This window comes from Pinus tabuliformis, chromosome 6, assembly GCF_031772625.1.
Source record: "Pinus tabuliformis cultivar Carrire ecotype Pingquan chromosome 6, CPIR1, whole genome shotgun sequence".
NCBI lineage: Eukaryota > Viridiplantae > Streptophyta > Pinopsida > Pinales > Pinaceae > Pinus > Pinus tabuliformis.
In genome coordinates this window covers 1,262,631,469-1,262,658,587 of record NC_142292.1, presented here as the reverse complement: position 1 = coordinate 1,262,658,587, position 27,119 = coordinate 1,262,631,469, and the positions used below count along the sequence as shown (strand labels likewise).

At 41.3% G+C, this 27,119-nt stretch overlaps 1 protein-coding gene across 6 annotated transcripts in view; it reads right to left on the bottom strand.

Moving 5' to 3' along the window:
* The window catches only part of LOC149263254 (uncharacterized), a 463,048-nt gene that overhangs the window by 404,173 nt on the left and 31,756 nt on the right, over positions 1–27,119 (bottom strand). For all 6 annotated transcript variants that reach the window (XM_089425983.1, XM_089425987.1, XM_089425985.1 and 3 more), the window contains 2 exons: positions 7,168–7,365; positions 7,006–7,090 (listed from right to left, as the gene is read on the bottom strand). In XM_089425983.1, coding sequence (XP_089282109.1) covers positions 7,006–7,090; positions 7,168–7,352 — 270 coding nt within the window. In that variant the 5' untranslated portion in view covers positions 7,353–7,365. The remainder of the gene's footprint in view (positions 1–7,005; positions 7,091–7,167; positions 7,366–27,119) is intronic.

Genomic DNA, 27,119 nt, shown 5'->3' with positions numbered 1-27,119 from the left:
AAAAATAAAAAATAAAAAAAAAATATCCACGCTTTTTCCCCAAAAAACGTGATTTTTTCATAAAAATCGGCAAAAAAAAACCTCGATTTTATCTTCTTTTTGAAAAAATCACGATAAAACGATTTTATCGCGATTTTTTGGTGATTAGTGCAACACTAGACGAAAGTACTCGTCGAGACGAATCTGACGCATCGAAAATCGTCTGATTCCGAGTTATGATTGAACAGAAATGAATTTTTGAAGTTAAGATGGGTAAATTTGTCTAGTTGGGTAGGTCAGCTTGAGGTTAAAGTAGTGCCCAAAGACAAATTCATTGGAGCCACTTACTGCCTATAAATATAGGTCAAGTGTGAGGCATTTAGACACATCCAAGAAACATCTTTCATAATCTACACATCAAGAAAGGCAGCTCAAGTGTCGGCAACGAGTGCAAGAACGCGCACGTGTAGTAATGCGTGAGTGCAGCAACGCACGAGTGCAAGAACGCGAGTGCAAGCAGCGCGAGTGAGGGTTGAGCGTGTAGCAGACTACACTAGGGTGACGCAGAAGCTACGCAGGGCTAGGTATGTATTGTATTAATGTGTTAAGGTTGAATTGATGCTAGTGGATGGTGTCATAGGAGAGGACAGTTTGAAAGTCTGTTAGCAGCCATGTGGAGGGGTTTCCTAGGTGTTGGATGCCCTAACTAGAAGCAAATGCTACAGCAAGGATTGGTCACTCATGGACTATTGGAGGGTAGCGGGAGAGTGGATCAAGTGTGGATAGTGGATTGGGCATTTATGGTCTGCTGGAGGACAGCATCATAGTGCCCAAGTTGGAGCCCGGTGTGCACCATCTTCATGGACTTAGGTGGTTGCTAGAGTGGTATTCGTTGAGCTCAAGGGTTGACAAACAAGAGGAGCAGTTGAGCAGCGCTAGATTTGTGTGTGGAGAAGGACTTCTACAGCATATGATGGGTAGTCCTCCTAGCCCGTGTTCATTGTGGGAGATGGAAATCTTACAATGATAGGTGGCAACCCTCCGTGCCCTATGTTGGTCTTCATTGGAGCAACACAAGAAGACCATAGTGAGTTGAAGTCCCTGAGTAGCTGAGGAGCAGCGGTGGGCAGTTGAGAGTTGTTCACAAGTGGAGCTGTGAACAACTCGACAGGAGTCTCGATGTGTTATGCCCTTGATGGACTAAGGCACAACTAGTGAGCAGATTAGATAGCCAAGATTCAGTGGCTAGATGGAGTTGGAGCATTGATTGAGGCAAGAGCTGCATATCAGGAGTCGAAGGATCAGGCAGGTACAGGGTACGATCGAGAGGAGCTGAGAGAGTCAATTACATCAGCCAGATGGTCAGAGTATCTTGTTGAGTGTAGATTGGTTGTCGATGGACCGACACCAAGCCCCAATTTTGTATTCTTGTACTAGTGGATGTATGAGGGCCATTATCTCTAGTACGGGAGCCCTAGAATGTTGTATTATATGTTGATTAATATAACGAAGTTGGGTTGAAAATTGTAAAAATGTTGTCCATATTTTGTGCACTAGTAGATTTATTGATGTTTATATTCCGCTGTGCAAAGTAGTATCATTGTGATTCTTGCTTTGGTAGCGCCAAAGATTTTAAGACTCTATCCTAGACCCAAGGTCGTGGAAAAACAACAAAAAAGAGGAATCCAATGCAATAATCATCTCCATCATATGAGCTATCCTAAGGTGGAATTTGGCCCTAGTTGCCCATTTTAACACTTATAATGAAGATGATCAAATTTGCGATGCCATAACTCGATCTGATTGAAATTACATTCTTGAGCCATAGCTTTAATAGGTCTCTCATTGACCTTGTAAAGCCCTTCGAATCTCTATCCAAGAGTAAAAGCATTTTTCATGTTGTTTTCTCTGGCCAGGTTAACACTTTTCCTTTTATAAAAGCCACCTTCATTCCTTTATCTTCTAGAGCATATATAGATACAATATTTTTCTTTAGACCAGGTAAATATAAAATATCTTGAAGGTGAGTAGTTTCTCCAAGATCCAAATGAAAAGAAACTGAACCAAACCCTTTTACAGGGTATGTAGTGTTATCTCCAAGGATAATGTTTAAACCAATCTCCCTCTCAAACAAATTAGAGAGGACTTCTTTATAACTAGAGAAGTGCCTAGAGGCACCACTATCCACTAACCAGTTGTTTAAAGAATCTAGAGGAGAAGCACTAGACAAAGCTGAAATCGTGAAGTACTAAGATTGAGAGGCAGCAACATTATTTTCATACCTTTATTTTTGTATCTCTTTTGAGGACGAGGCTCTTGATCACGATCACTGCAAGCATTGCTTCTTCCTTCATATCTTCTTCCTCCACAATACCTCCTTTTTTGATCAGGAGATTGATTATTGTAGTTGTTTCTAGTCCTTTGATTATAAGAGGATCTCCTTCCTGGACAATCTTGAGCATAGTGCCCATGCTTGTGATAGTTAAAGCATTCAACATTCCTCATGCTCTTCTTGAAAAACTTGGGTTTGGACTTTGGCTTATAAGATTTTCCCTTTCCTTTCTTTTTCTTTGCTTGTGCAGCGAAGACAGATGGTTCTCCTTCTTCATGTCACTGAATGTTGCCCCTTGAAATAATCCTTGATTCTTCATGCTTGCATCTTCCGATCAATTCATCAAAAGTTGGCAGAACATTGTTATTGTTGATAGTAGTAATGAATACTTCCCAAGCTGCAGGAAGTCCATCAAGGGGTAGGTGTACCAATTCCCTATTAGACAGGGGCTCGCCAACAGACAAAATTTGGTCCTTGAGTTCAGTAATCCTTATAAAATAAGACTGAATAGATTCTCCCTTATTCAATTTGATATCTTTGAGTTGTTTCTTCAGGTCAAGGACGTGATTCAGATTTTGGACTTCAAACATGCCAACAGTCTTGTCATACATTTCCTAAGATGTCTTCAGTTTGGAGATACAGGTAAGAAGATGATCTTTCAAAGAATCAATAATAATTTTGCAGGCTTTGAACTCACCTTTCTTGTATCTTGCTTTAGCAGCAGCAGGGGCATTTTTAGGAGGTTGGGGTACACCTCCTTGGACATACTCTACAACAATGTCACATGGTTCGGGTTTGAGTTCGGGTTCGACAATGATTGGGTTTGGTTTGAGTTCGAATTTTTTGATGAGGTTCGCTATTAGGTTCGTCTATATATATAAACATATATTAATTTAAAATGAATTATAGGATAAAATAGTAACAAATCAACATCAATAAACATAAAATATGCTATCACAAACTTGGAAACTGCAAGGATAAAATACAAGCTTGAGTTGTGACATGAAGTTATTAGTTTTGATCTATGGACTTGGTCATTGGCTATGAGGTTCGATGAGGTTCGCCAAAATTCGAACCTCAAGGTTAAAGTTCGACGAACCTTGTGACATAGCTCTAGAACATCTTCTCCATCCAAGTTGGTGTCCAGCCTAAGTTTCCATGCAACATAATTTGAAGCCCCTGTCAATTTCTCGTTGTCCTTGAAGAAGGATGTAGCCATCTGAATTGATATACTGTTGTATTTTGAGTAGCAAATAGGGTCTTTCAACAGATAATTGCCTTCAGCTTATTGTTCTTGAGCTTATCTTCACCACAGCTTTGATACCATGTTAAATTTTGCAATTTTTAAATTAATTATCTTAGATCTTCAACCTTTAAGTGCAGACAGTAACCAATAGCCATATAGAAGATAGTCAATGAACAGTAAGACAATAGATTTGGTCCAAGACCAGGGAAAAACCCCACTGTGGGGGAAAACCCTTTAATAATATTCTTCTATTAGATCTTCAGCAAATGTTCAGTAGAGATACATAAGTAGAGTACAAAACCTTTTTCTCAATGACAACAACATTACCCCTTTTCAAACTAGGACAGATCTTCTGAAGTGAGAGATTTGATCACAAATGTAGAATAACAGATCCTTCAATCCTTCAGCAAAGATTACAAGTGCGAATAGGAGATCTGCAAAAACTGATACAAGGGAGATTTGCCACCGATGATAATACAAGATAGAGATCTTGCCAATAATATGAAATCTTCCAAACAATAATGCAAGAAAGAAATCTCCAGAAATGCGAGAGATAAATCTCCACTAGATCTGCCAATGATGAAACGAAATAACAGGCTTCCAATAAATTTGCTAACAGTGAGAGAGATAAAATACTGATGCAAGGGCTTTATCACCAATGCAAAAGAGATCACTAGTGATGACAAGAGATCTGCCACTCATAATCAGAGGTCTACCACTAATAATAAGAGATCTGCCAATGATGATAAGAGATCTGCGACTGATAATAAGAGATATGCCAACGATGATAAGGGATTTGCCACTGATAATTAAAGATCTGCAAATATACAATAGATCTGCTAACAATAAGAGAGATAAATTACTGATGTGAGGGATTGATCACCAATGCGAGAGCTAGAGAACTCGATGTGTTGCAAATGAAGGCTTCTCTTCAACATATAGGAATCTTTGAGACAAAATCCCTAACTTGAATTAGAAATTTGGAAGCTCCTAGAGTGATCCATTTTTGCACATATCGAAATAGATCAATTTAAGTAATTTTATTTTGCACATGTCAAAATACCTTTAAAAAACAATTTTGAAATAACTTTTGCACTTGAAAAAATAATTTGCACTTGAGAAATAATTCGCTTCAAGGGTGAAAGGGGTTAACTCATAATGTGTTTTTCCAGGGAAATTTCTCCCTTAGTTGCACAAAATTCAACATTAACCACTCAAGAAAACTTGGTAAAAACTCCACAAAATCCCACCAAAATTAAAAATATATATGAAATCCAATTTTTGCCCAAAAATTGTCAAGTTTTGAACAAGTCTAGCCAAGTTTTGATTGAATACAACTGAGTTTTAATCGAGTCTAGCCAATTTTGCGAGTTTCCAGCAAGTTTAACAAAGTTTGTCATGTTTTGATGAAGTTGATACATTGTAGACAAGCTTTAACCAACTGCCTCCTTTTCATTGCAAGTGGAGTTTGCTTGGTGAGATTTTACTATTCAAAAACATGCATTTTATATCATGTAACTAAGATATCTCAAGTGATAAGAGTACAAACCAGGGGTTTAAGCAAGGACTATACAAACAACCCCTCACCACATATACAAGTAGCACCAACATGTCTTTGCTAGCCCAATCTTAAAGAGAATCTACATCTTTTCTAAAGATTACAATTCTAGTTGGGGACTAAATTAATAAACCCCACCTTGAAGCCCGCAATCCCCACAAGGTGGAAACGATGGGAGTACCCAAAACAGTGAGTTTTATTACTTATTACATATTGTTACTATGCTTAGCACTAAAGGAGTCATCTTGTGCTGGAGGTTGTATAGATGAGGTGCAACATTGTGTTAAGCCATACCACTGTGTTGGGAGAGGCAAAAGTGCTTAGTGCCGACCCATGAATATGGGGAGGTATTGGCACTGGCCATTTGAGTTCTCATAACGATGTCAGAATTATCCACTATGCAGGCAATCCATGATTCAAGTGTCACAATCCCGAATGCATTGCAAGCTACTACAAAGATGACAAATAGAATGTGCCATGGAAACTGGAATACCAACCCAAACATACACTAATTCTAATCATTGTTTTAAGTGTGCCATATTGCAAGTGTGGAGAATCACATCCTGTAACATCAAATGTCTGTACATTAATGGATTTCTATTTCTAAGTAGCATGAAATGCATCTCTCTAAGTCATTGAAAAAGAGCAAATGTTATGAATGCTAGTGGCCTTTTTTTCTTTGTTTAATTTGGGGAGAAGTCCTTCTAAGAACCTAAGGTGTAAGAGATCTCTTAACTTTAAAGTATACAAGGGTTGCTGGATTCTCACAAAAGTACAAATACCAAAAGCCTTGTAATCTTGGCCCACAGTCAGTCAAGGGGTTCAATTTATATGATAGCTAATAGTTGTTAACTGATGACAGCTTAATCATGTTGCAATAAAAGTAATGAATACAAACATGCATAAGCCCTATAATTGGGTGTGAAAGTCAAGAATGGATGTTATCCCCTTATATAGCATCTCCTAGAATAAAATCTCTATCTGTATCAGTGTATTAAGAAAATGCCAAACCAAAACCGAAACCAGCCAGTTCAGTCAGTTCAACCCGCCATCACAAAAGCAGGCCTTGAACTGGACTATTGGTTGGTTCCGTAGTGAACCACCTGGTTTGGCATGGAACCAATTAAATCACCTTGTTCCTGTTCTAAACAGGTCTGGACCCATAGAAAACAACAGTGCAGAAAAAAAGGATGGAAAACAGAAAATAAAGGGGAAGCCCCTCCCATATTTGCCTCACACCTCTCTAATGGTTTGGATTTACATCGACATACATGAATGAAAATATATATATGTGTGTGTGTGTGTGTGTGTGTGTGTGTGTGTATTTGCATATTTTATATATTTTTTAGTAAACAAGTTCAAAAAATGGTTTGTCGGTTCCATTCTGGTCAGAGCCTTGAGTGGTCCCAGTTCTGGTTCTAACTTTTTGAACATTGAACTGTATGCTTATGGACATTGTATTATAATTATCATGTTGATGGGTATGTCATCCTCAAACATTTGTTCAACAAGTGACAGATTGCAGAGCTGTTAAATCATATTTAGTTCCCTATATCGATATTTTTATAGACAATAACTCCTAAACTTTATTGCACAGTGCATAATTTTAATATTTCCTGGTTGTTGCTCTGATTTTACTAATATCTAGAACAAGTCATTCAGCTTTGTACACACAAATATACTTCAAATGCAATTGCGGTACAGCCATGCAAAGGCTAGAATAATAGAAAGGAACCTGAAAATTACTAAGATCATAATGCAGACTGATAAATTCTTTCAATCAACATACAGGGATCCTGTATAGTGGCCAATCAAGCACAGAACAGTAAAAACTTATACAAGCAACATAATAGTCCAGAACTAGGAAGACAACAGTAAGTGATTGCAAACCTGTTGACGAAATAACTTTGCATGACTTTTATCACAAATACCATCCATCTCCTTCAGGACTCCCAAGTTTATTGTAGACATGTACCTGCATCAATAAAACATTCCCAAACAGTAAAGCATGCATTCCCCAAGAAACATTAGAGAGCAAAATGTATGGATTACCTTAAATTAAGATAAGCATTAATGAGTGATGATGCAATTGTAAAAGCTTTGGATGATGCAGATATCCATGCAGCTCTTTGACCAAGAATCTTTGACCATGAATTTCTCAAATTTCTTTGGGCCGCTGGCCTCCATAGCCTAGAACCAGCAGGTGACTGCACAATGGGACTTGTGCTCCCTTGCATTATTAGTATTACCCTACACATAAGAATTAGACAGAAACATATGAATAAATCATGCACAGCAACAATCATATAAATGAGTAGCAAGATTCCTACCCTCCCAACTACCCCTCCTTTTAGAAAATGAAATGTTTATCGATGTCCTCGGAAGAACAGAAGAAGTGAGTAAGATTGAGAGACAAATCAACATGTAGAGAACAGGAGGGAAGTGCATAAAATTGGAAACTATTTTGATACCAAACACAATGCAATTTGATTCAAAACTTTACAATCACTGCAAAAACTTCAACTCGAGATGCAACAACAACCTTACTCCAGCAAAATAACCCGTTTGACTCACAACACATAAACATTGTTGATAGTGGTTTTGGATACTGGGGGAATTTAGCTCGAGGAAGATTCATGGAGGTTCAGGGTTTTGAAAGGTACAGTGTAGCAAAAGGAGGTGGATTATGTTGATTTTTTGTGTAGCAACGGGAGGAATTCCCACATGCCTAAGTCAGCTTAGAAGAATTATGAAAGATCAAATTAAAAATTTGATTTTTGAAGCATCAAGTCGGCCCAGCTAATGAAAGGATGTGTCCCTTGGGTAATTTTACCCCCATTCGACTAGTATATATAGATGATGTGACATTTCTTTTTACACACCAACAAAAAGCAAGAAGGACTATTCTCGTGTGGAAGAGGGCAGCAAGAGAGAGGGCCGCAGGGCCTACCACAGACCTTGAAGAGGACAGGCCGACACTTGTTGGATGCTGACCGCACCTCAAAACGGGGAAAGAGGGCCAAGGGCAAGGAGGGCCAAGGAGTGGTTGAGTCTAGTCAGAAAGGCAAGAAGAAGGATCTAAGCAAGATCAAGTGCTTCCATTGCCATGAGTTTGGACACTATGCCACTAAGTGTCCTAAGCAGAAGAAGGAGTCTAGTAAGGATCATGTAGCTGCATCAGCGGAGGCAGATGTATTTCCTGCCTAGTTCGAGAAAGATTTCTCATTGATAGCTTGCATGGCAAGCTCAGCAGACATCAATGTATGGTAAATTGATTCAAGAGCATCCTTCCACGTGACTGGGAACAAGAATAATTTCAGCAGCCTGAAGGAGAAGGACATGAAGTTTCAGATTGAGCTAGGAGATGATGGTATGTATGCAGCTAGATGAGTTGGTATTGTTAGTTTTCAGAGGGAGTAGGGTAATCTTCTCCATCTCAAATATGTCATCTATGTGCCAAGATTAAAGCAGAATCTTGCTTCGGTAACTACCCTTGAGGACAAGGGTTATGATGTCATCTTCAAGAGAGGTAAGGCTTACCTCCAGCACTTCGCTTCTAGATGTAAGAAGCAGATAGGTGTGAGGATGAAGAATCTCTACAAGTTCCAAGTAGAGACAAGTGTAGCCTTGAGCAGCAAGGCAGGGAGAGCTAAGAGTAGAGAAGTGATGGTTGAGGAGAGCAGAACTCAGAGGGAGTCCTTACAGCAAGAGCATATTAGAGTACCTGAGAAGAAGTTACTCAAGATAGAGCCTCAACCAGTATCTCAGTTTGAGTCTAGGCTAGTCGGTAATTGGGCCGACCAACAGGATGATGAAGACCATTGCCCAAGGCGAGTGGAGGCAGCCACTCAGTCAGAGACTCCTAGTATAGGGAGAGTTCAAGCCAAGTGGGCAGAGGATTTGTTTAAGGGATATCAGGATAGAGTTGGATCTTCAGTATCACCTTCAACCAGAGGAAGCAGCCATAAAGGTAAACAAGGTACATGGTACTTATGACTGAAGTGATGGACTCGCAGAGCATGGTTGGAAAGAACAGGCCTTCAAATCAGGTTCCGCAGAAGAAAGCAAGGAAGTCTTCTAGTTCAGAGGGAGCAGTTGTAGCAGCAGAGAACATGGTAGTGTTGAAGACAGACCCAGGTCACGAGGTTCTTCTAGAAGCACCTTCCTTGCTAAGAGGGAGTGTTGAAAATAGTAGCACGCACAAGTTCCTATAATTAAGGATGGGTTCCTATAAATTAGGACGAGTCATGGAGCAATTTGACTCAAGCCCAAGAGTTGGAGGCTCAGTTCGTTTGTCTCCTAGTGCAAGTTATCTTTGGAAAAGGACAACCAAGTGAGCTTCAGTTTCTAATTGAGGCAAGACGAGTTACATGAGTCAATTAGACTCAGTTAACTAGTCAATCACAAGACCGAGTTCCAAAAATATACTTGTCAGATGTAGCTTGCTCAAATTGCTTATAAGGAGGACGAACGCACATAATTGATTCATTATTTTGTGTGAGCACAAGGTTGTGAGACAAGATAATAGAGAGCACGAGTTTGGGTGAAGAAGCTTGTGGGAGAGAGAGAGTGTCAAGGAGAAGCTTGTGTGCAGATTGGTGGAAGGGATTTTTAACTTGGGATGTGTACTACGATTTAGGAATTAATTCCTAAATAATGGGAGCTCCCTATGTGCAAGGATTTAGGGCGAATGCACTAGGAAATAGGGGCTTTAGAAGTGCGCAAGGAAATTGGGAAGCAGGATTAGGTTTCTTATAAGGCGTTTCAAGCTTAGCACAAGCAGGGAGAGCAAGATTGTTTTATGATTGAAACAGTTGTATTCAAAGAGATCTATTGCTCAAATTTCTATCAATAAAATTTTCAAACAAGTAGAGTGTTTTCCCATTTGAGTTCCCTGGAAAAATATTATGTTTTTGCTATTGTGTGACTGTGTTTTTTGTTCCTAATCCGCTGCAAATAAGTAGAGCAATTATGTGTCTTGGGTTACAAATTAGTTTCAAATTTGTTCATTCGAGCAATAGCAAAATTTCAAGGAAATTCTACAAGGAGGGTTTAAATATTTGGGTCTCTTTCTAAAACCTAATGACTATAGGATGACATATTGAAAATGGATGATAAAAAAGATTCAAAAGAGAACCAAGATATGGTGCAATAGATGGTTTTCGCTAGGAGGTAGATTGACATTAGTTCAATGCTGAAGACAATACCGGTGTATTGGTACTACATGACTTTCATTCCAAAAGGATGTTGGAAGTGATACAAGAAAAATGTACATTTAGGTGGGTAGGGAATAGAGAAAGAGATGGTATTCCTTTGGTAAAGTGATAGTCATTGGCTAAACATAAGGAAGTAGGTCGTTGGGGACTTGAAAATATTCACTATTTTGGTCAGGGTTTGGTTGCTAAAATATTATGGAAGATAATCTCAAATAGGGACTGTGGAGGCAGGTCATTCTTCATAAAATATTGAACCCCTAACAATTCATGAGTGGATAAGGATGGAGAAAAAAAACATTCATAATGTATCGGCCCTCTGCAAGGTTCTTGTTTTGTCTTTCCCTTAGTGGGGAAATGGATTGTTTGGAAAGTTGGCAATGGGGGGGAAGTAAGGATTGAAACAAAGCCTTGAGTGTGTTATGAAGAAGTCTACAAATTATCTCAAGGGCTGATGTCTAAGTTGCAGAGTCAAGGTATTTTTCATCTTGATCAGGTTGTGGATGTAGTGAATTCATCACTAGGGAAACAAGAATGGATTGTTGGGGAGAGGATAGTGCTTTTAGAGGAGGAGAATGCATAGTGGAAAATTTATGTGGACTCCAACCAACCCAAAAAGAGCCATATTTGTATTAGTGCTTAATAGGATGCACTGGTTTGGTCCAAAAATCCTTTGCAGGATGAATACATCCCTGCATTGGGATACAAGGCTATGGGCCATGTTAATGGAGACATATCAAGAATATGAAGGATGGTGGTGGAAGGCAATATGGAAGTGGTCAACTCCTCTTATGACTAAGGTATATGTGGCTAGTGACGAGAAATAACACTTTAACTTGGGAGGTTCCTCAAAGAAGAAGCAGACCAAGGCCTAAAAGATGCACCTTTCGCAAACAGACATTGGAAACAAAACACAATTTGATAGTCATTTGTCCTTATACTAGATAGGTGTGAGAAGAAATGGACTTGCAAACTGCTTGAGGAGAGGATGGCAAGGCCTCAATGTAAAGAGTGTACAAAATTTGTTTACAAACGAATACATAGACCCTATCATGCTCTCTTTTTAGTAGTCTCATGGGGTATTTGGCTAGCTTGCAATGAATACATTTTTCAAGATATATTTATGCCATCATATCAATGTTCATCCCAAATCAGGTTAGTACTTTCAAGATTCAAAATATCTCCAAAAATTCAAAAGCATAGGATTTTGTGTCACCCACAGATTGATAAGAATGAGGCCTGGAGGTATTTTGACAGGGATAGTCAAGATAATAATACTGCTAGTCAAGCAGGTGGTTCATTATTTTTAAATGAGTCACATTTATTTAAATTCAAGGTAGCTTGTGGGGGGGTAGCGGTGCGGGGAAAAGAGGCAACCACAAATTTGTTGAGCTAATGGCATTGAAGCTTTTATTCAAATTGGTTGCAGATCAAGGAGTCAATGAGCTCCAGGTGTTTGCAGACTCAAAAATTGTTATAAACGGGATGGCAAGATGTTTTGGGTAGCATCGGGAGTATTCTCACATGTGGGGCAAGTGGGCTAAGTGATAGGGCATTGCACCCATAGACCATGGTATTCCACCAAGTATTATGATGGCCAATGGTATTACCCATGGTATTACACCCTTTGGAGAAGTATAAGTACAAGGGTGAGTGATTCATTCTTGTCTTGTAGCTCAACAAGAGAGCATATTATGGACGAGAAGGTCGATTAAGCCTCAGACTTTTGAGGATCGAGAGGGCCTGTGGAAGGTAGACAGCAAGAAAGCATCTTGTGGAGGAGAAGGTTGGGTAGGCCTCAGACCTTTGAGGGCTGAGAGGGCATGGAGAAGGTAGACAGGAAGAGAGCACCTTGTGGAGGAGAAGGTCGAGTAGGCCTCAGACCTTTGAGGGTCGAGAGGGCCTATGGAAGGTAGATGACAAGAGAGCATCCTGTGGAGGAGAAGGCCAAGAGGGCAGAGAGGGCCTGTGGTAGGCCTCAGATTTGTGAAAGGGATGAGTAGGCCTCAGATTTGTGAAAGGGATGAGTAGGCCTCAGATCTGTGGAAGGGCTAAGTAGGCCTCAAATTAGTGGCTTGTCAAGAGAGTTGAGAGAGCCTGTGAAGTGTTGAGAGAGCCTGTCAAAGCCTAGACGGGCCGAGAGAGTTGAGCAAGCCAGCAGGGGTAGAGGATCAGGAGCAAGAGGCTCCTAAGATGAGTATGGACTAGCAACAGGGACACAGCCTGTAGATCTGGAGGAGGAGCGAGATGTTCCTTCGAGCTCTACCAGGAGAAGGTTGCCTCAAACTTTTGAGGGCCGAGTGGGCCTGTGGAAGGTGTTCGGCAAGAGAGCTGAGAGGGCCGAGTAGGGCACAGATGTGCGGGATCACAAGACATTGAGAGAGAGATTCTCTCATGTAAGCAAGAGATTTGCATGGCTAATATTTCTATTTGTTATGATTGAGATACTCAGTTATGCTAGGTCTGAGGAAAGAGCACGGAGCAACAAAGGAGATCCAGATCATCCAGACCGAGGGCAGGTCTAGGGCTTGATCCGCTAGATTAGATCCAAGGTAATTGTTGTGTATGCAATTTCCTCAAGGACCATTATCCTAGTAAGGGAGCCCAAGTAGGTTTTGAGAATAATTAATGAAGAACTATTGATTTGGCAAAACTCGTGTGCAATATGTTACTGTGCATGATCTAATTGTTGGTTTTATAAGTTTCGTTGTGCATAATTTGTTTCTGGTTAAACCAGTGTTGCAGGAACCGTCCCCCCCCCCAAGGATCCAAAGGCAGATCCGCCTCCCGTACGGATCCGCCACTGATCCTTCGACGGAACCACGGATCCGATTTATCCTTCGACGGAACCGCGGATCGGAAAATCGGATCCGCGGATCATCTTTTTTTTGGCGGTTCCTACAAAAATGGATTTGTGGGGCCCCGATCCATGGCTCCTACTGCCCGATCCGCGGTTCCTATTTCCCGATCCGCGGATCCAGAAAGGATCAAGTGCGGATCTGTGGAGGTTCGGGCGTGTATCCACCGCGGATCACGAGCGGATCCAAGAGAAGGTGGACGGTTCCGCGGGGCTTTTTTTGTTTTTGGAAATTTCGAACTGTTCTGTGAGGAACTACACTTTCCGAATACTCCCAAGGCGCTCCCTAATGGTAATGTTAAATTCTTAAAGTAAAAGTGACATTCTCCTTTATCTTTCATTTCCATCCTTTTACTTAAATTTTTAACATTACCATGAAATGACTCAGGATGTTTGAGAGTGGTTCCAACCTCATCGGACTTCATATGGAGAAAATAGAATTTCATATCCCATTCAAAATTCAACAGACTTAACAGTTTTCAGGATCAATGGGATTGTGGCGTTTCATTGGATTATATCATGTATGAGGGCATGTGATTGGCATTTAATCAAGAGCAACAAGCCCTATATGTACCCTCCCCAGTGTTGGTGTTATTGATTGTTGAACTCCTTTGTCATGGCCTTAACAATTATGTACCCTTCACTCAAGTCAAAATCATTGATCAGGCATGTTAAGCTTTCTTTACCATATTATAAGGCTTGGATTAAGCTGTTTGATCAAAATTAGGCAATGTTGACTAAAATCCCTATAGAATTGAAGTAGAGGCAAAGGCTAGACAAGAGAAGAGGAATCTAGATTGTAGATGGTTGATGCTGGAATACTTAATCATTGATGTACAATGGATGCCATATCTATCTTGATTTATGTAAAAATATGCATGTTTTCATGTCTTCTACAACTAATTTGGTATTTTGGATGTTTTTTAATATAAGAGCAAAAAAATAAAAAAATAAAAATATATATATATATAGTAGACGCTTCGCTTCCTAGATTTTTGGAAAATGACGCTTCCGCGTCCCCGCTTCGTGCAACATTGGGTTAAACACATTAGTGTGCTTCAATTAATTAGCTGGTTTAAATTTAATTTGAGACTGATACCAGATCTAGTGTGTGTGTGTGTGTATGCATGCACTAAGTCTAGTGCCCACAAAATCTAACATGGTATCAAAGCATGGTCTCTGAGAAAGGCAATTGAATTTGAGATTTGCACATGTGATAGCTCTAAGAGGAAGTTGTGGGAACTATTGCAGGTAGCAACAGTGTTTTGAAGACCCATGCCAAGAGAGTTGGCTAAGTATGGCAGACTGCTTGTACGGGCCGTAAAGGCCAGAATCAACATGCCTAGTGCCACAGAGTAGTGTGAAGGACTGTGTCACGGGCAGAGTCCTATACTAGGCATGATCGAGTATCTGCAAGATGCAGTGGTGCGCAAAGGTCACTGGGCAAAGGATTTGCCGTGAGTCCCAATATAAAAGTTCAAGGTTTTCAGTGCGTGTGGGTTTGGACCCTTGGACCAGCAGTGGTAATGCCTATAGACTTCCACCTGATTTGATCATCTTTTTATCAAATGTTGGCATCACACATCTTGATCACATTGCAGACCCTGGGAATACAAATTTATTTTCTCAGGCTTGGAAAACAGCTAATCAACTTGGCATCCCTGACATATGGCAACAAGACTGGCTCAAATATACAAATGCTCTTATAGAATCTCATGTTAGGATTATTGACGGGGATGATGAATTGATATGGGCACAGGCGAAGCATGGGCTATACACTCCCAAGGATGGATATCCTGTTATTTTCTCTGCACACAGGCCACCAGTAATTGACTAGTGGTGGAATATACTATGGAAGTTGAAAGCCCCCCCTCGCACAAGACTTTTCATGTGGACAGTCCTTCGTCATAAAGCACCCACTGGGGATAACCTTATGAAGCGATCCTTTTATGGACCCACATGGTGTTGTTTATGCCGACAAGACTCTGAATCTACTGAGCATCTCTTTCTCCATTGTCCCATTACTAAGGATTTTTGGGCCCTGATCCACACCTCTCTCCCATTACCCATCAGCTAGCAAGGCAATACCATTCTTGAGGCTTGGCAATCATGGTGGTCATTGGTTATGCCACTTAAAGCTAGGAATCTCCCATTATTAGTCTGTTGGACCATCTGGCTAGCTCGAAACAAGCTCATTTTCAGCAATACATTACCCCTCTGGCACCATGCATCTGCCCGTGTCTTGTCCATTTACTCCTTTATTCCTGATGAGGATAGACCTGCCCCCCAACGCACCATCACCACTGGTGAGCCCCAGTATTGCAGCAATCATGCTGCAACTCCTAGAACTCCCTTCTTTAATTTTATCAACCCGGTAGTTCGTAACAAACTTGAAAGCGACGGTGTTGTATGCACAAGTACTAGCACTTGCCGCAGCTGTCACTTGGTCAGCTGGCACAAGTCCGCTAGGAGCTTAAGCCAACTTCTATGAGCTCTGAGAAGAAGCTTTTTAACTGATGGACGAAAGCTAACTCAAAGAAGGCTAATCTACTTGCAGAAAGAAACTGAAAAGCTGAAATAAAACGCAAACCCTAGCAAACCCTAATTTTACCAGCTAGCCCTACTGATGCAAGAAAGAAGATGCAAGCTACTGGGAGAGATGCCATTGTCTTCTAAGAAGGTAAAATGCATGTGTCTAAGCTACTTCTATGGTAAAATCTGAAAGAGACATCTTTTTGTATTTTTGAATAAGTTGTCAGAATTATCATGCATGCGATTTAACTGTTTTTGACTTTGCAGAGGTGGATTGGCGAGAGGAAATGCTTGGAGGAGGTCGGGAAGGTTCAGAGAGGGCCTAAGGGGTCCCTAACACCCTTCCAGAGAGTTTCACAGAGTTTGGCTATCAAGAAACCTCATTTGTGAGCTTCTACAGGAAGTCTGCAGGGGTTCTACAGATGTTCTGGAATTTCTACAGGATGTCTGTAATTTTTCTACAGGATGTTCAGAAATGGGATTTTGGAGGATGGATGGAGGAATAAAGGTGAAGAAGTGGGTATGGAGGTTAGACAAGGGTGTGAGGAGGTCCAAGACTTGGGGAATGGAGCTGAGAAGTGGCGAGGATGGTTGGATTTGTTCAAGGAGAGGTAGAGCAATGTTGCACAACAATATGGGAATTTAGGACAGAGTGAGCAAATGGCAAACTTAAGGCAAGGATTCTAAGTAGAGGATGAAGCAGGTAGGATTGACGGAGAATGGGTAGATAAAGAAGGATAACAGGTGCTCTGCAAGTTGTTTTTCAAACGAAACAAACAAGGATTTGGAAAATCAAAGACCTAGTTACGTTAGTCTATTCTGACCCAGATAACAGCAAAGAAATGGAACAGAAGTTTATTTGCACTGAAACCATGTGAAATAACTTATGCAACGAAGCAATCAAGAATCTGAACATGTAACCAACTTCTGCAAATAAAAATCGAACAATAATGATTGCATGGCGAAGCAAAGACTGTGTTTTTGTTGGCAGCAAGGTCACCTTGATCCCAGCTCTTGATCCCACTGAGGGAGAGGTGAAATCAGAGGTGTTTGATGGCCCTTTTTTGAAGCTTTTCCCTGTTAACAACCTATCAACTCAATCTGAACATCAAAATCCTTTTTAATCATCAAAAGTAACCTAAACAACAAAACAAGATTTAAATCTAAATAGCAGATTTTATTTTGAGAATGCAGCAAAAACACATAAAGGTAAACAAAGGAGGTACTGGGCACTTGAGATGGGCCCAACCCCAAGAGCTACAGCCTCCTAAGAGAGATTTAGAGCTGGTGCAAAGCTGGATTCATCTTTATTGATCAAAAGAATAGTTACATTCCAAAAACTGTCCACAAGGAAAACTTGAAAATGTGTTGAAATGCAGAGCTAACCTACTGCCTAAAAAATGACTAAAAGAATGACTAAAATCGAACTACAAACTAGCTAACTTCTACCTACAAAGTGACTAACTGAAATGAGGCCCTAAGCCCTCTTATTTATACAAATTGAGGACCCCAACAGCCCTCCTAAACTTTAAGAACTCGGCTGCCAAAACTTGTAGTTAACAGCGCTTTTACTAGCACTTGCTCGGCTGCCCTTGTGATAATTGATTTGGTGGCCCTTGAACTCCGAGCTGATGGTGGAGAATTCGAGGTAAGGGCCATAAATGAAGGGGACACCTTCCTACAAATCCTCTCCCTTGTTCTCCCACGAATTTGGCTGCCAAGTGCTCATTAAAACCTTTGATTTTGTCTCAAAATTGACTAGAAATCTGCACAAAGCACCCATTAGACTTGTTGGCATAATGACAAACCCAATTCACTCTATTAGCATAAATATAATAAAAAAAATGCAATAAACTAGTGAGAATGGTGGATTAAGTCGAATTAGGAGGTTGAATGAGCCCATATAATTATCCATTTTTGGGGCTCATCATCACCCCCCTACTGAAAGTGTTGCTCATCCTCTAAGCAACTAATCTATCTCCTCATCTTTGATGGCCCTGGTGGCCTCCATGTCATGCCAAGCTTCTGAAGTGATGTCCTCTTCTCCGTCATGAAACCATGCTTTTCTCTCTGCTTCTTCCCACTCCCTGTGCTCTTTTTCCTAGAGAATTCTCAGCTTCCTATAGAACTGTCTCAGCATCCTGTAGAGAGGCCTTTGTGTCCAACATTTTCATTCTTTCTCTCTAGGTGGATGTCTTCGGGCTTCCACGTTCATAGGTGATGGATGCCTTTGAGGGAGACCTCTCCTTTTGTGTAACTGGGGTGTCTAAAATCGTGATTGGCTCTTTTGACGGTCGCTGGGGTTTGCCAGTTTTTATCCGCGTGCTCCTTCTTGCCTTAAAATACATGGAAGGCTTCCACTTTCACTTCCCTTTTTGCTTTGGAGATGTGCTTAGGGTGGCCAGCACAGTTGCTGCCTCCCTGGCTAAAAGCTCAGGTGATTTTTCCTTTTGTTGCCCTGTTTCTAGACTTCCTGTAGAAAGTCTTGTGCTGACTGTTTTCTGGCTTCCTGTAGAAACGGTTTTCTGGCTTCCTGTAGAAACGGTCTTCACTGTTTTGGCCTGCTTGGCTGGGGGTGCCTTCTCTTTTAATTTTGTTGTGGTTTCCTTGGATGTGCCCTCACTTGCTTGGAATTTTTCAGTCCTCTCTACCCTGATTTGCAACCGTTTCTCCCTTGGCGTTTGTGCCTTTATTCCACCCACAGTTTTGGGCTCAGCAGCTTGGCCTTTCTCTTGTTTCTCTTCTTGCTCTTTCTGTGGTGGTCTGTCCTGGGTTTCCTTACCCTTAGCTTTCTCTTCCGCCTCAATGTGTTCCCTGTCTTCACTGCTGGATGAAGTGTAAGTTCACACAGCAACCTGAAATGATAACCATGGATAATGTTGAATTATGAATCCCCCTGGCATGGTGAGAGTGCTCCCTTTTTCTTATGCTTTGGTCAGAAACGGAAATGTTGTTTATAGTTTCCCCCTGGACTCAAGGAAGAATTCCTCGGCTGTTTGATATCAATGAACAACAATTCCCTGGTTATAATGTTGTTGCTGCCCAAAACTCGACTGTCAAAAGGGAATTAGGCTCTCACAGACAGAGTGCAGAGCTTAATTTTCATCCCCAACCACATAAAAGTCACATTCTTTATGCACAGGTTAGCCCTTACAGTGGTTTATCGTTTCTACAGAAGGAATTTGTTAACAAGAACTGTGGAGGAGAATTTTGACACAAAATCGACTGAGAAATTTCGTGCCACACACAGGCAGCTGCTATTTTTTGACTCACAGGCAGACTTGTTTCATACTTTCTTATTCAAAATAGTTTAATTCACCGCCTTTCGAACGTATCATGCATGGAAGAGTGTTTTTTCAAGCCTACCTCTCTCAGAACTCCAAACTCGATGAAGAAAAGTCCAGGCTTCTCTGCTTCGGAAGGATATGTCGTACTTCCTGTAGAACGCCCCTGCGCCTCTGAGCGAGCCCGATACGCAGCAGAATCTCGAACTAAGCTGAAAAGCTCGTGGAGGACGACAGGTTAACAGATTGTGGGAGCAGAGGACACGTACTTCGGCTAAGAACACTGCAAGTGCAAATTAATCAGCGGGTGGTGAGAGTCAGCCGAGCATTCTTTAATTGCTGCGTGATTTGCGGTGAGGGAGTGAAGTGGCCAACATGTGTGCTGGCCCATGCAGACGGCGGTGCTGTCATGAAACATCCTGTTTCCTACCTGTGATCACTCCATCAATTATGTCGAAGGTCAAACAGTCACCATTACCTGTTTCCCGATTTCCTCCTGAGATGGTTGAGCGCACGTGTCTCATTCACCCACCGAGCGCTGTTGAACTGCCACCGATTTTTTTAATCCCAACCATCTCATTGCTCATGCAGTTTCCAAATTACATTCATGCAATCAGAGGAATGAGTTTTAGTCACGTACCTGGAAGTCGAATGGTTGTTGTGAGGTGTTGTGGCCTTTCATTTGCTGCATGCACTGGTTTCTGTGGTTGCATGGTGGCTTGGTTGCTGATTCATGGCTATTTTTTCTTGTGCAGGTATCCTCTGGCCGGATCCATGCTGTAGGAGTTGGCTTCACGTTCAGATCTGCACCCTCAAGCTGCTGATGTCGAATTTTCACAGGACCGAAACTTGTTTTCGCCATTGCTCCCGAACGATAGATCGGATCGATCTGAAACTTGTTGAGCATGTTCCTATCATCATTATGCACCTCCCATAGCAAAATTGCGATCAATGGATGCACAGATTTCGAGAAAAACGAAAAATGGCTGAAGATTATAGAGATCAATTTCTTGGAAACCGTGCATCGGAATCGGCTGAAACTGCTTGGGTAGGCTACTATCACCCATGTGCATCTCCCCATGAAACAGGTTTTAAAACAGATGCACGGATATGGAGAAAATGCAAAAATGGCTGAAGGTGATAGAGGTTGGTTTCTTGGAAACTGTGCACCAGAATGGGCTGAAATTGCTCGGGCATGTTGCCATTGTCCCTATACAACTCCCCCTGTAACAATTTTGCAAATGGATGCACGGTTTTCAAGCTAGGTTAAAAACAAATTATGTTCTATGTATTTTTTCTTCAAAGCATTCTGCAAGTTTTTGCATGGTAGAAAAAATGAGCTTGGGTTGTGATGCAGGCATGGAGATGATGGAGGAGGAGTTTGAAGATAGCAGGAGGACTTCTGAACCCTTGAGGAAGCTAGCATGTTCGCAAACTACCTTTTTGAAATCCATTTCTAGCTTCCTTTAATTTCTACAGGAACTTCCTGTAGAAGCACAATGAGGTGGAAAAAATGATGGAGAAAGGTGAGGGATGGAAACAGGGGTGCTTGCAGGCCTAACCAACAGATTCCAACCATCAGATTCCCTTTTAAAATTGAATTTGGTTCGTCCGAAGGTTCTACAGGATGTTTCAGAACTTCCTGTAGAAACGCCTGGAACTTCCTGTAGAAAAGCCTGGAACTTCCTGTAGAAAGCCAAATCTTGACCTGAATGTGACCAAATCCTAGGAGAGGTGAGTGGCCATGGAGGGAGTGTCTGAAGGGATGTCCTGGAGCCTGGTACGGACTCCTGTCCTCGTTTTGCGCGCCCCTCTTTTCCTGCAAAGTATTCACTGCAACCTGCAATTTTTCACAGAGATTAGTCCTGCTTTCTTTTTTCTTTTCTTTTTTTCTTTTTTCTTTTTTTTTTTTTTTTGAAAACAACTAGGGCGCCTCATGGAGGTTTTCACCCTAATTGCCTGCCTTGGGCGCCTCCAAGGGAGGTTTTCACCCAGGGATCTTATTCTCTTTTTCTTTTCTCTTTTTTGCTTCTTTTTTCCAACCCATTGACCGCCTCATGGAGGTTTTCAATCAATGAGCCAATCTAAGGCGCCTCCGAGGAGGTTTTCACCTTAGATTTTTCCTCTTATTTCCATTTTTTTCATTTTTTTTCATTTTTTTCTTTTCTCTTTTTTCTACCCTACCCTACTTGAAAAACAAAATTCTTTTCAAGTATAAGAATACTTCCAATGGAGCCATGTGCACATCAAGATTAGAGACAAGATGATGTGGAGGCTTGAAATGCATGCTTTGACAGCTATCCGGATTTCAGAGACCAAATGATTTGACTTTGAAGGGATCAAACATAGCTGAAGAAGAGAGTACTGCTGCAACTTAGTGACCGTCTGGAACCATGTCTCAATATAGCTTTGATATCCTTGGTCCTTTTGCTGATCTGGATCATTCTCCATATCTTCTTCTATCATGACCTTCACATCTTCCTCTTTGTGCTGATTTTTCTCTTGACTACATGGAGGGTTTGATGGTAACCATGAGGGAGCTTTCTTGATTTCTGCTTCTGATGTTTTCTCTTCATCAAGTGCAGCCCATGGTGCTTTGATCTCCTCTTTTGAATCTTCTTTTGCCTTTGGTCCTTCAATGTTGTCAACATAATCTTTGCTTTGCAACACTCTTCCTGAGCTATGGTGAAGATCATTGAGCTCAAGAGGAGTCATTTGGACATGTTGTATCTCAGCATTGCAATTGTGTTGAGCTACTCCAATGGACAGGTTTGAAAATGGTGGTGTGGGTAGCTGAGTGGGGGCGTATATTTGAGATGGATGTGGATGGGGTTGTGGTTGAGCAGGCATTTGGGGCTGCCTTGGTGGAGGAGGAGGCGATGGTTGCGGTTGAGCAGGTGGTGGAGGCAAAGGAGTGGGAGGAGAGTTGTACTGGGGCCTCCACCTTTGATGAGGTGCATTCCACTGAGGCTGTGGCTGAGCATAAGAGTGAAATGAATGAGCAGCTGGTTGGGCATAATATGGAGATGGATCTGACCAAGGAGGGGGTGTGGACCAGGAAGGATGAGCAGGGGGACCCCAAGAAGGCATGGAAGTGGCTGGATAGAGGTCGTAATAGGTCTGGGATGTCCCTTGCATTCCCTGCTGGTAAGGTATGGGTCCATGTGGCCTCCTTTGGTTCAGATAATAGAGTGGTTCAATGGCTCCTTTTGCCCTCTGATATGCAGCTTTGATTCCGGGCAAGGAAGGGCACTGATTCGTAGGATGGTCTCTTTCACAGACAAAACACACTTCTATGGAGTGCAAGGGACATTCGTTCCTAGGATGCTTTCTAGTGCACCTGGGACAAAAGATGGCCAAAGCCCTCTTGGCTTCCTCTTGCTTCCTTTGGATCTGCAAGGTATCCAGTTGCATGGCAAGAAACTGCCTCATCTCGCTCTTGAAATCTTCCATCTGATTTGCAAATTCATTTTTGGACAAGGTACTGCTCCCAACATTTCTATTTGTAGCCATTTGCTCCAGAGGAATGTTTTTTTCTTCTTCTTCCCTTGAGGTTCTTCAAATATGTCTCGTTGTCCACCTAAGGGTTCTTTAAGCACAACCATCGAAGAAGAGAGAAGGTTGGTTGTGTGACGCAGTGGGGGCGTTGTGCAATCATTTTCCTGAATTATCTCTACTCCTACAAGGCATGAAAGGAAATATTTTTGGTTGATTTTGCTTTTTTCTGCTTGTACCTGCAAAACTAAAATAGATTGAACTGCAACTAACTATCTTGCTGAAATGAAAATGCGGAATTGAAATGAAAGCAGGAAAGGACTAATCTATTTTGCTCAAATGAAATTGCAGGAATGAAATGCTAGGCTACGCTTGGAGAATTGAAATGCTAATCTACGCTTACAGAAATGAAATTGCGGAATTGAAATGCTAATCTATGAAAGCGGGAAATGCTAATCTACTTTTGCAGAAACGAAATTGCATAATGGAAATGAAATAAACTACTTAGCAGAAGGTTGTAGTGGAAAATAGAAGAAAAGCAGCAATCACCAATACTCTGACGCTTCCCCGGCAACGGCGCCAAAAAGAGTGGTGAGCCCCAGTATTGCAACAATCATGCTGCAACTCCTGGAACTCCCTTCTTTAATTTTATCAACCGAGTAGTTCCTAACAAACTTGGAAGCGACGGTGCTGTATGCACAAGTACTAGCTCTTGCCGCAGTTGTTACTTGGTCAGCTGGCACAGGTCCGCTAGGAACTTAAACCAACTTCTATGAGCTCTGAGAAGAAGCTTTTTAACTGATGGACGAAAGCTAACTCAAAGAAGGCTAATCTACTTGCAGAAAGAAACTGAAAAGCTGAAAGACAACGCAAACCCTAATTTTACCAGCTAGCCCTATTGATGCAAGAAAGAAGATGCAAGCTACTGGGAGAGATGCCATTGTCTTCTAAGAAGGTAAAATGCATGTGTCTAAGCTACTTCTATGGTAAAATCTGAAAGAGACATCTTTTTGTATTTTTGAATAAGTTGTCAAAATTATCATGCATGCGATTTAACTGTTTTTTACTGTGCAGAGGTGGATTGGCGAGAGGAAATGCTTGGAGGAGGTCGGGAAGGTTCAGAGAGGGCCTAAGGGGTCCCTAACACCCTTCCAAAGAGTTTCACAGAGTTTGGCTATCAAGAAACCTCATTCGTGAGCTTCTACAGGAAGTCTGCAGGGGTTCTACAGGATGTTCTGGAATTTCTACAGGATGTCTGTAATTTTTCTACAGGATGTTCAAAAATGGGATTTTGGAGGATGGATGGAGGAAGAAAGGTGAAGAAGTGGGTATGGAGGTTAGACAAGGGTGTGAGGAGGTCCAAGACTTGGGGAATGGAGCTGAGAAGTGGCGAGGATGGTTGGATTTGTTCAAGGAGAGGTAGAGTAATGTTGCACAACAATATGGGAATTTAGGGCAGAGTGAGCAAATGGCAAACTTAAGGCAAGGATTCTAAGTAGAGGATGAAGCAGGTAGGATTGACGTAGAAGGGGTAGATAAAGAAGGATAACAGGTGCTCTGCAAGTTGTTTTTCAAACGAAACAAACAAGGATTTGGAAAATCAAAGACCTAGTTACGTTAGTCTATTCTGACCCAGATAACAGCAAAGAAATGGAACAGAAGTTTATTTGCACTGAAACCATGTGAAATAACTTATGCAACGAAGCAATCAAGAATCTGAACATGTAACCAACTTCTGCAAATAAAAATCAAACACTAATGATTGCATGGCGAAGCAATGACTGTGTTTTTGTTGGCAGCAAGGTCACCTTGATCCCAGCTCCTGATCCCACTGAGGGAGAGGTGAAATCAGAGGTGTTTGATGGCCCTTTTTTGAAGCTTTTCCCTGCTAACAACCTATCAACTCAATCTGAACATCAAAATCCTTTTTAATCATCAAAAATAACCTAAACAACAAAACAAGATTTAAATCTAAATAGCATATTTTATTTTGAGAATGCAGCAAAAACACATAAAGGTAAACAAAGGAGGTATTGGGCACTTGAGATGGGCCCAACCCCAAGAGCTACAGCCTCCTAAGAGAGATTTAGAGCTGGTGCAAAGCTAGATTCATCTTTATTGATCAAAAGAATAGTTACATTCCAAAAACTGTCCACAAGGAAAACTCGAAAATGTGCTGAAATGCAGAGCTAACCTACTGCCTAAAAAATGACTAAAAGAATGACTAAAATCGAACCACAAACTAGCTAACTTCTGCCTACAAAGTGACTAACTGAAATGAGGCCCTAAGCCCTCTTATTTATACAAATTGAGGACCCCAACAACCCTCCTACACTTTAGGAACTCGGCTGCCAAAACTTGTAGTTAACAGCACTTTTACTAGCACTTGCTCGGCTTCCCTTATGATAATTGATTTGGTGGCCCTTGAACTCCGAGCTGATGGTGGAGAATTCGAGGTAAGGGCCCATAAATGAAGGGGACACCTTCCTACAAATCCTCTCCCTTGTTCTCCCATGAATTTGGCTGCCAAGTGCTCATTAAAACCTTTGATTTTGTCTCAAAATTGACTAAAAATCTGCACAAAGCACCCATTAGACTTGTTGGCATAATGACTAACCCAATTCACTCTATTAGCATAAATATAATCAAAAAAATGCAATAAACTAGTGAGAATGGTGGATTAAGTCGAATTAGGAGGTTGAATGAGCCCATATAATTATCCATTTTTGGGGCTCATCAACCACTGAAGTCATTGACAAGAGTATTCACTAGGTCTATTTTGATGGGTCTGCACAAGCTATGGGTTGTGGTGGGGGAGCCTTACTACACTTAACCGAGACCCACTTCTTCAAAATACAAATGGGGTTGGGCAATGGGACTAATAACTTTGCTGAATTGATCACCCTCAGACATCTCTTACAATTTGCTTTAGAAAAACAGTGTAGGCATCTACAAGTTTATGGTGACTCCAAGATTATTATAAATTGGTTCAACAACAGTGTTTTTAAACCCGGCTGGCTCGGAACCGACTCGACCGAGTTGGTCCTAGTCGGACAAAAAAAAATTGACCCGGCCATTGAACCGGTTCAGCCGGTCGGGTTAATACCGAGCCGGCCGAGTTGTTACACAACTCGACCGGCTCGGTATTAACCCGGTCGGCTCGGCCGAGTCCGTATCAACCCGGCCGGGTTACAGACAGCGGCCAGTGAACCCCAAAAAACCCTTTTTTTTTTTTTTTTTTTTCTGAGTGTGGGGGACTCCCTGGGCTTTCCTGTCTGACTCATGGGTTTCCCTGTCTGACTCTGATCCCTAGTATTGATATGCTATTCATGGTAATGTTAAATTCTTAAAGTAAAAGGATGAAAATGAAGATTAAGGAGACTTTTACTTAAATTTTTAACATTACCATGAAATGACTCAGGATGTTTGAGAGTGGTTCCGGCCTCATTGGATTTCATATGGAGAAAGTAGAATTTTAGATTTCATTCAAAATCCAGCAGACTTATCAATTTTTCAGGATTTCAGGATTGGGGGATTGCAATGTTTCCATTGAATTTTGTCATGTATTAGGGTATGGAATTCGTATTTAATCAAGAGCACCAATCCCTCTATGTACCTTGATGTTAGTGACATTGGTTGTCGAACTCCTCCGGGATTCGCTTCCAAACTGGAAGCTTCTGAAAATGTCGCTCCCGCTCCCGTTTTCGCTCCCACTCACAAGTAACACTGAGCCAGATGATGTTGGCAACTCTAGCAGTAGCCAGTAGTACTGGTCACAAACTTTTGTTGTAGAGGCCATTTCTAGCTTCCTTGGTTATTTGTTTTTGTTTTGATCTCTATATCATCATCGTGTATGTATTGGACAGTGCACTGGGTGCCATTTTGATATAATGGATATATTCATGAGCTTACTTTGATCATATGTTGTCTTCTATCTATATTCTAATGCTGTGTGTTTGGAAACATGAATGAAAATCTTTAAAATTATGTGTTTTTATAAAAAAAAAATATTTAATGTATTTTTCACAATGACCGAGTCATTGAAATAGAGTCGGCCGAGTCGATACCGAGTCAGAGTCGACCCTTGGCCGAGTCGGAGTCGGAGTCGGAGTCGGAGTTTTAAAACATTGTTCAACAGTATATCTAATTGTCATGCATATACTCTAAGACATATATTGGATGATGCACTTCGTTTAAGGGCCCAATTTGACACCATTGTATGTCATCATATCTACAGGGAGCACAACAAGATTTCCGACCAGCTTTCCAAGGAGGCTACGATCCGGCCTCAGGGTACATGGTTGATTCAGGAGCAGCAGGTTATGGAACACTATCAATACTATCATCGGCCATATATTGACATCAGAGCATAGGGGCCGTAAGGGCCTAATTTACTTGATATATTTTGATCTACACTTGTACATATTCTCACTGAACACTATACTGTCTATATTATATTTTGACATGTAATTATGCACTTACTATCAACACTCCCTACAGGGTTTTTTGTACTTTGTATATCTGAAGGGCGAGCCGCCCCATCCTATAGCATATGCTTCTTCAAGCATCTACAACATGTAATTTTCAAATATTAATGGAAATTACAATTTTTCCACAGGGGAA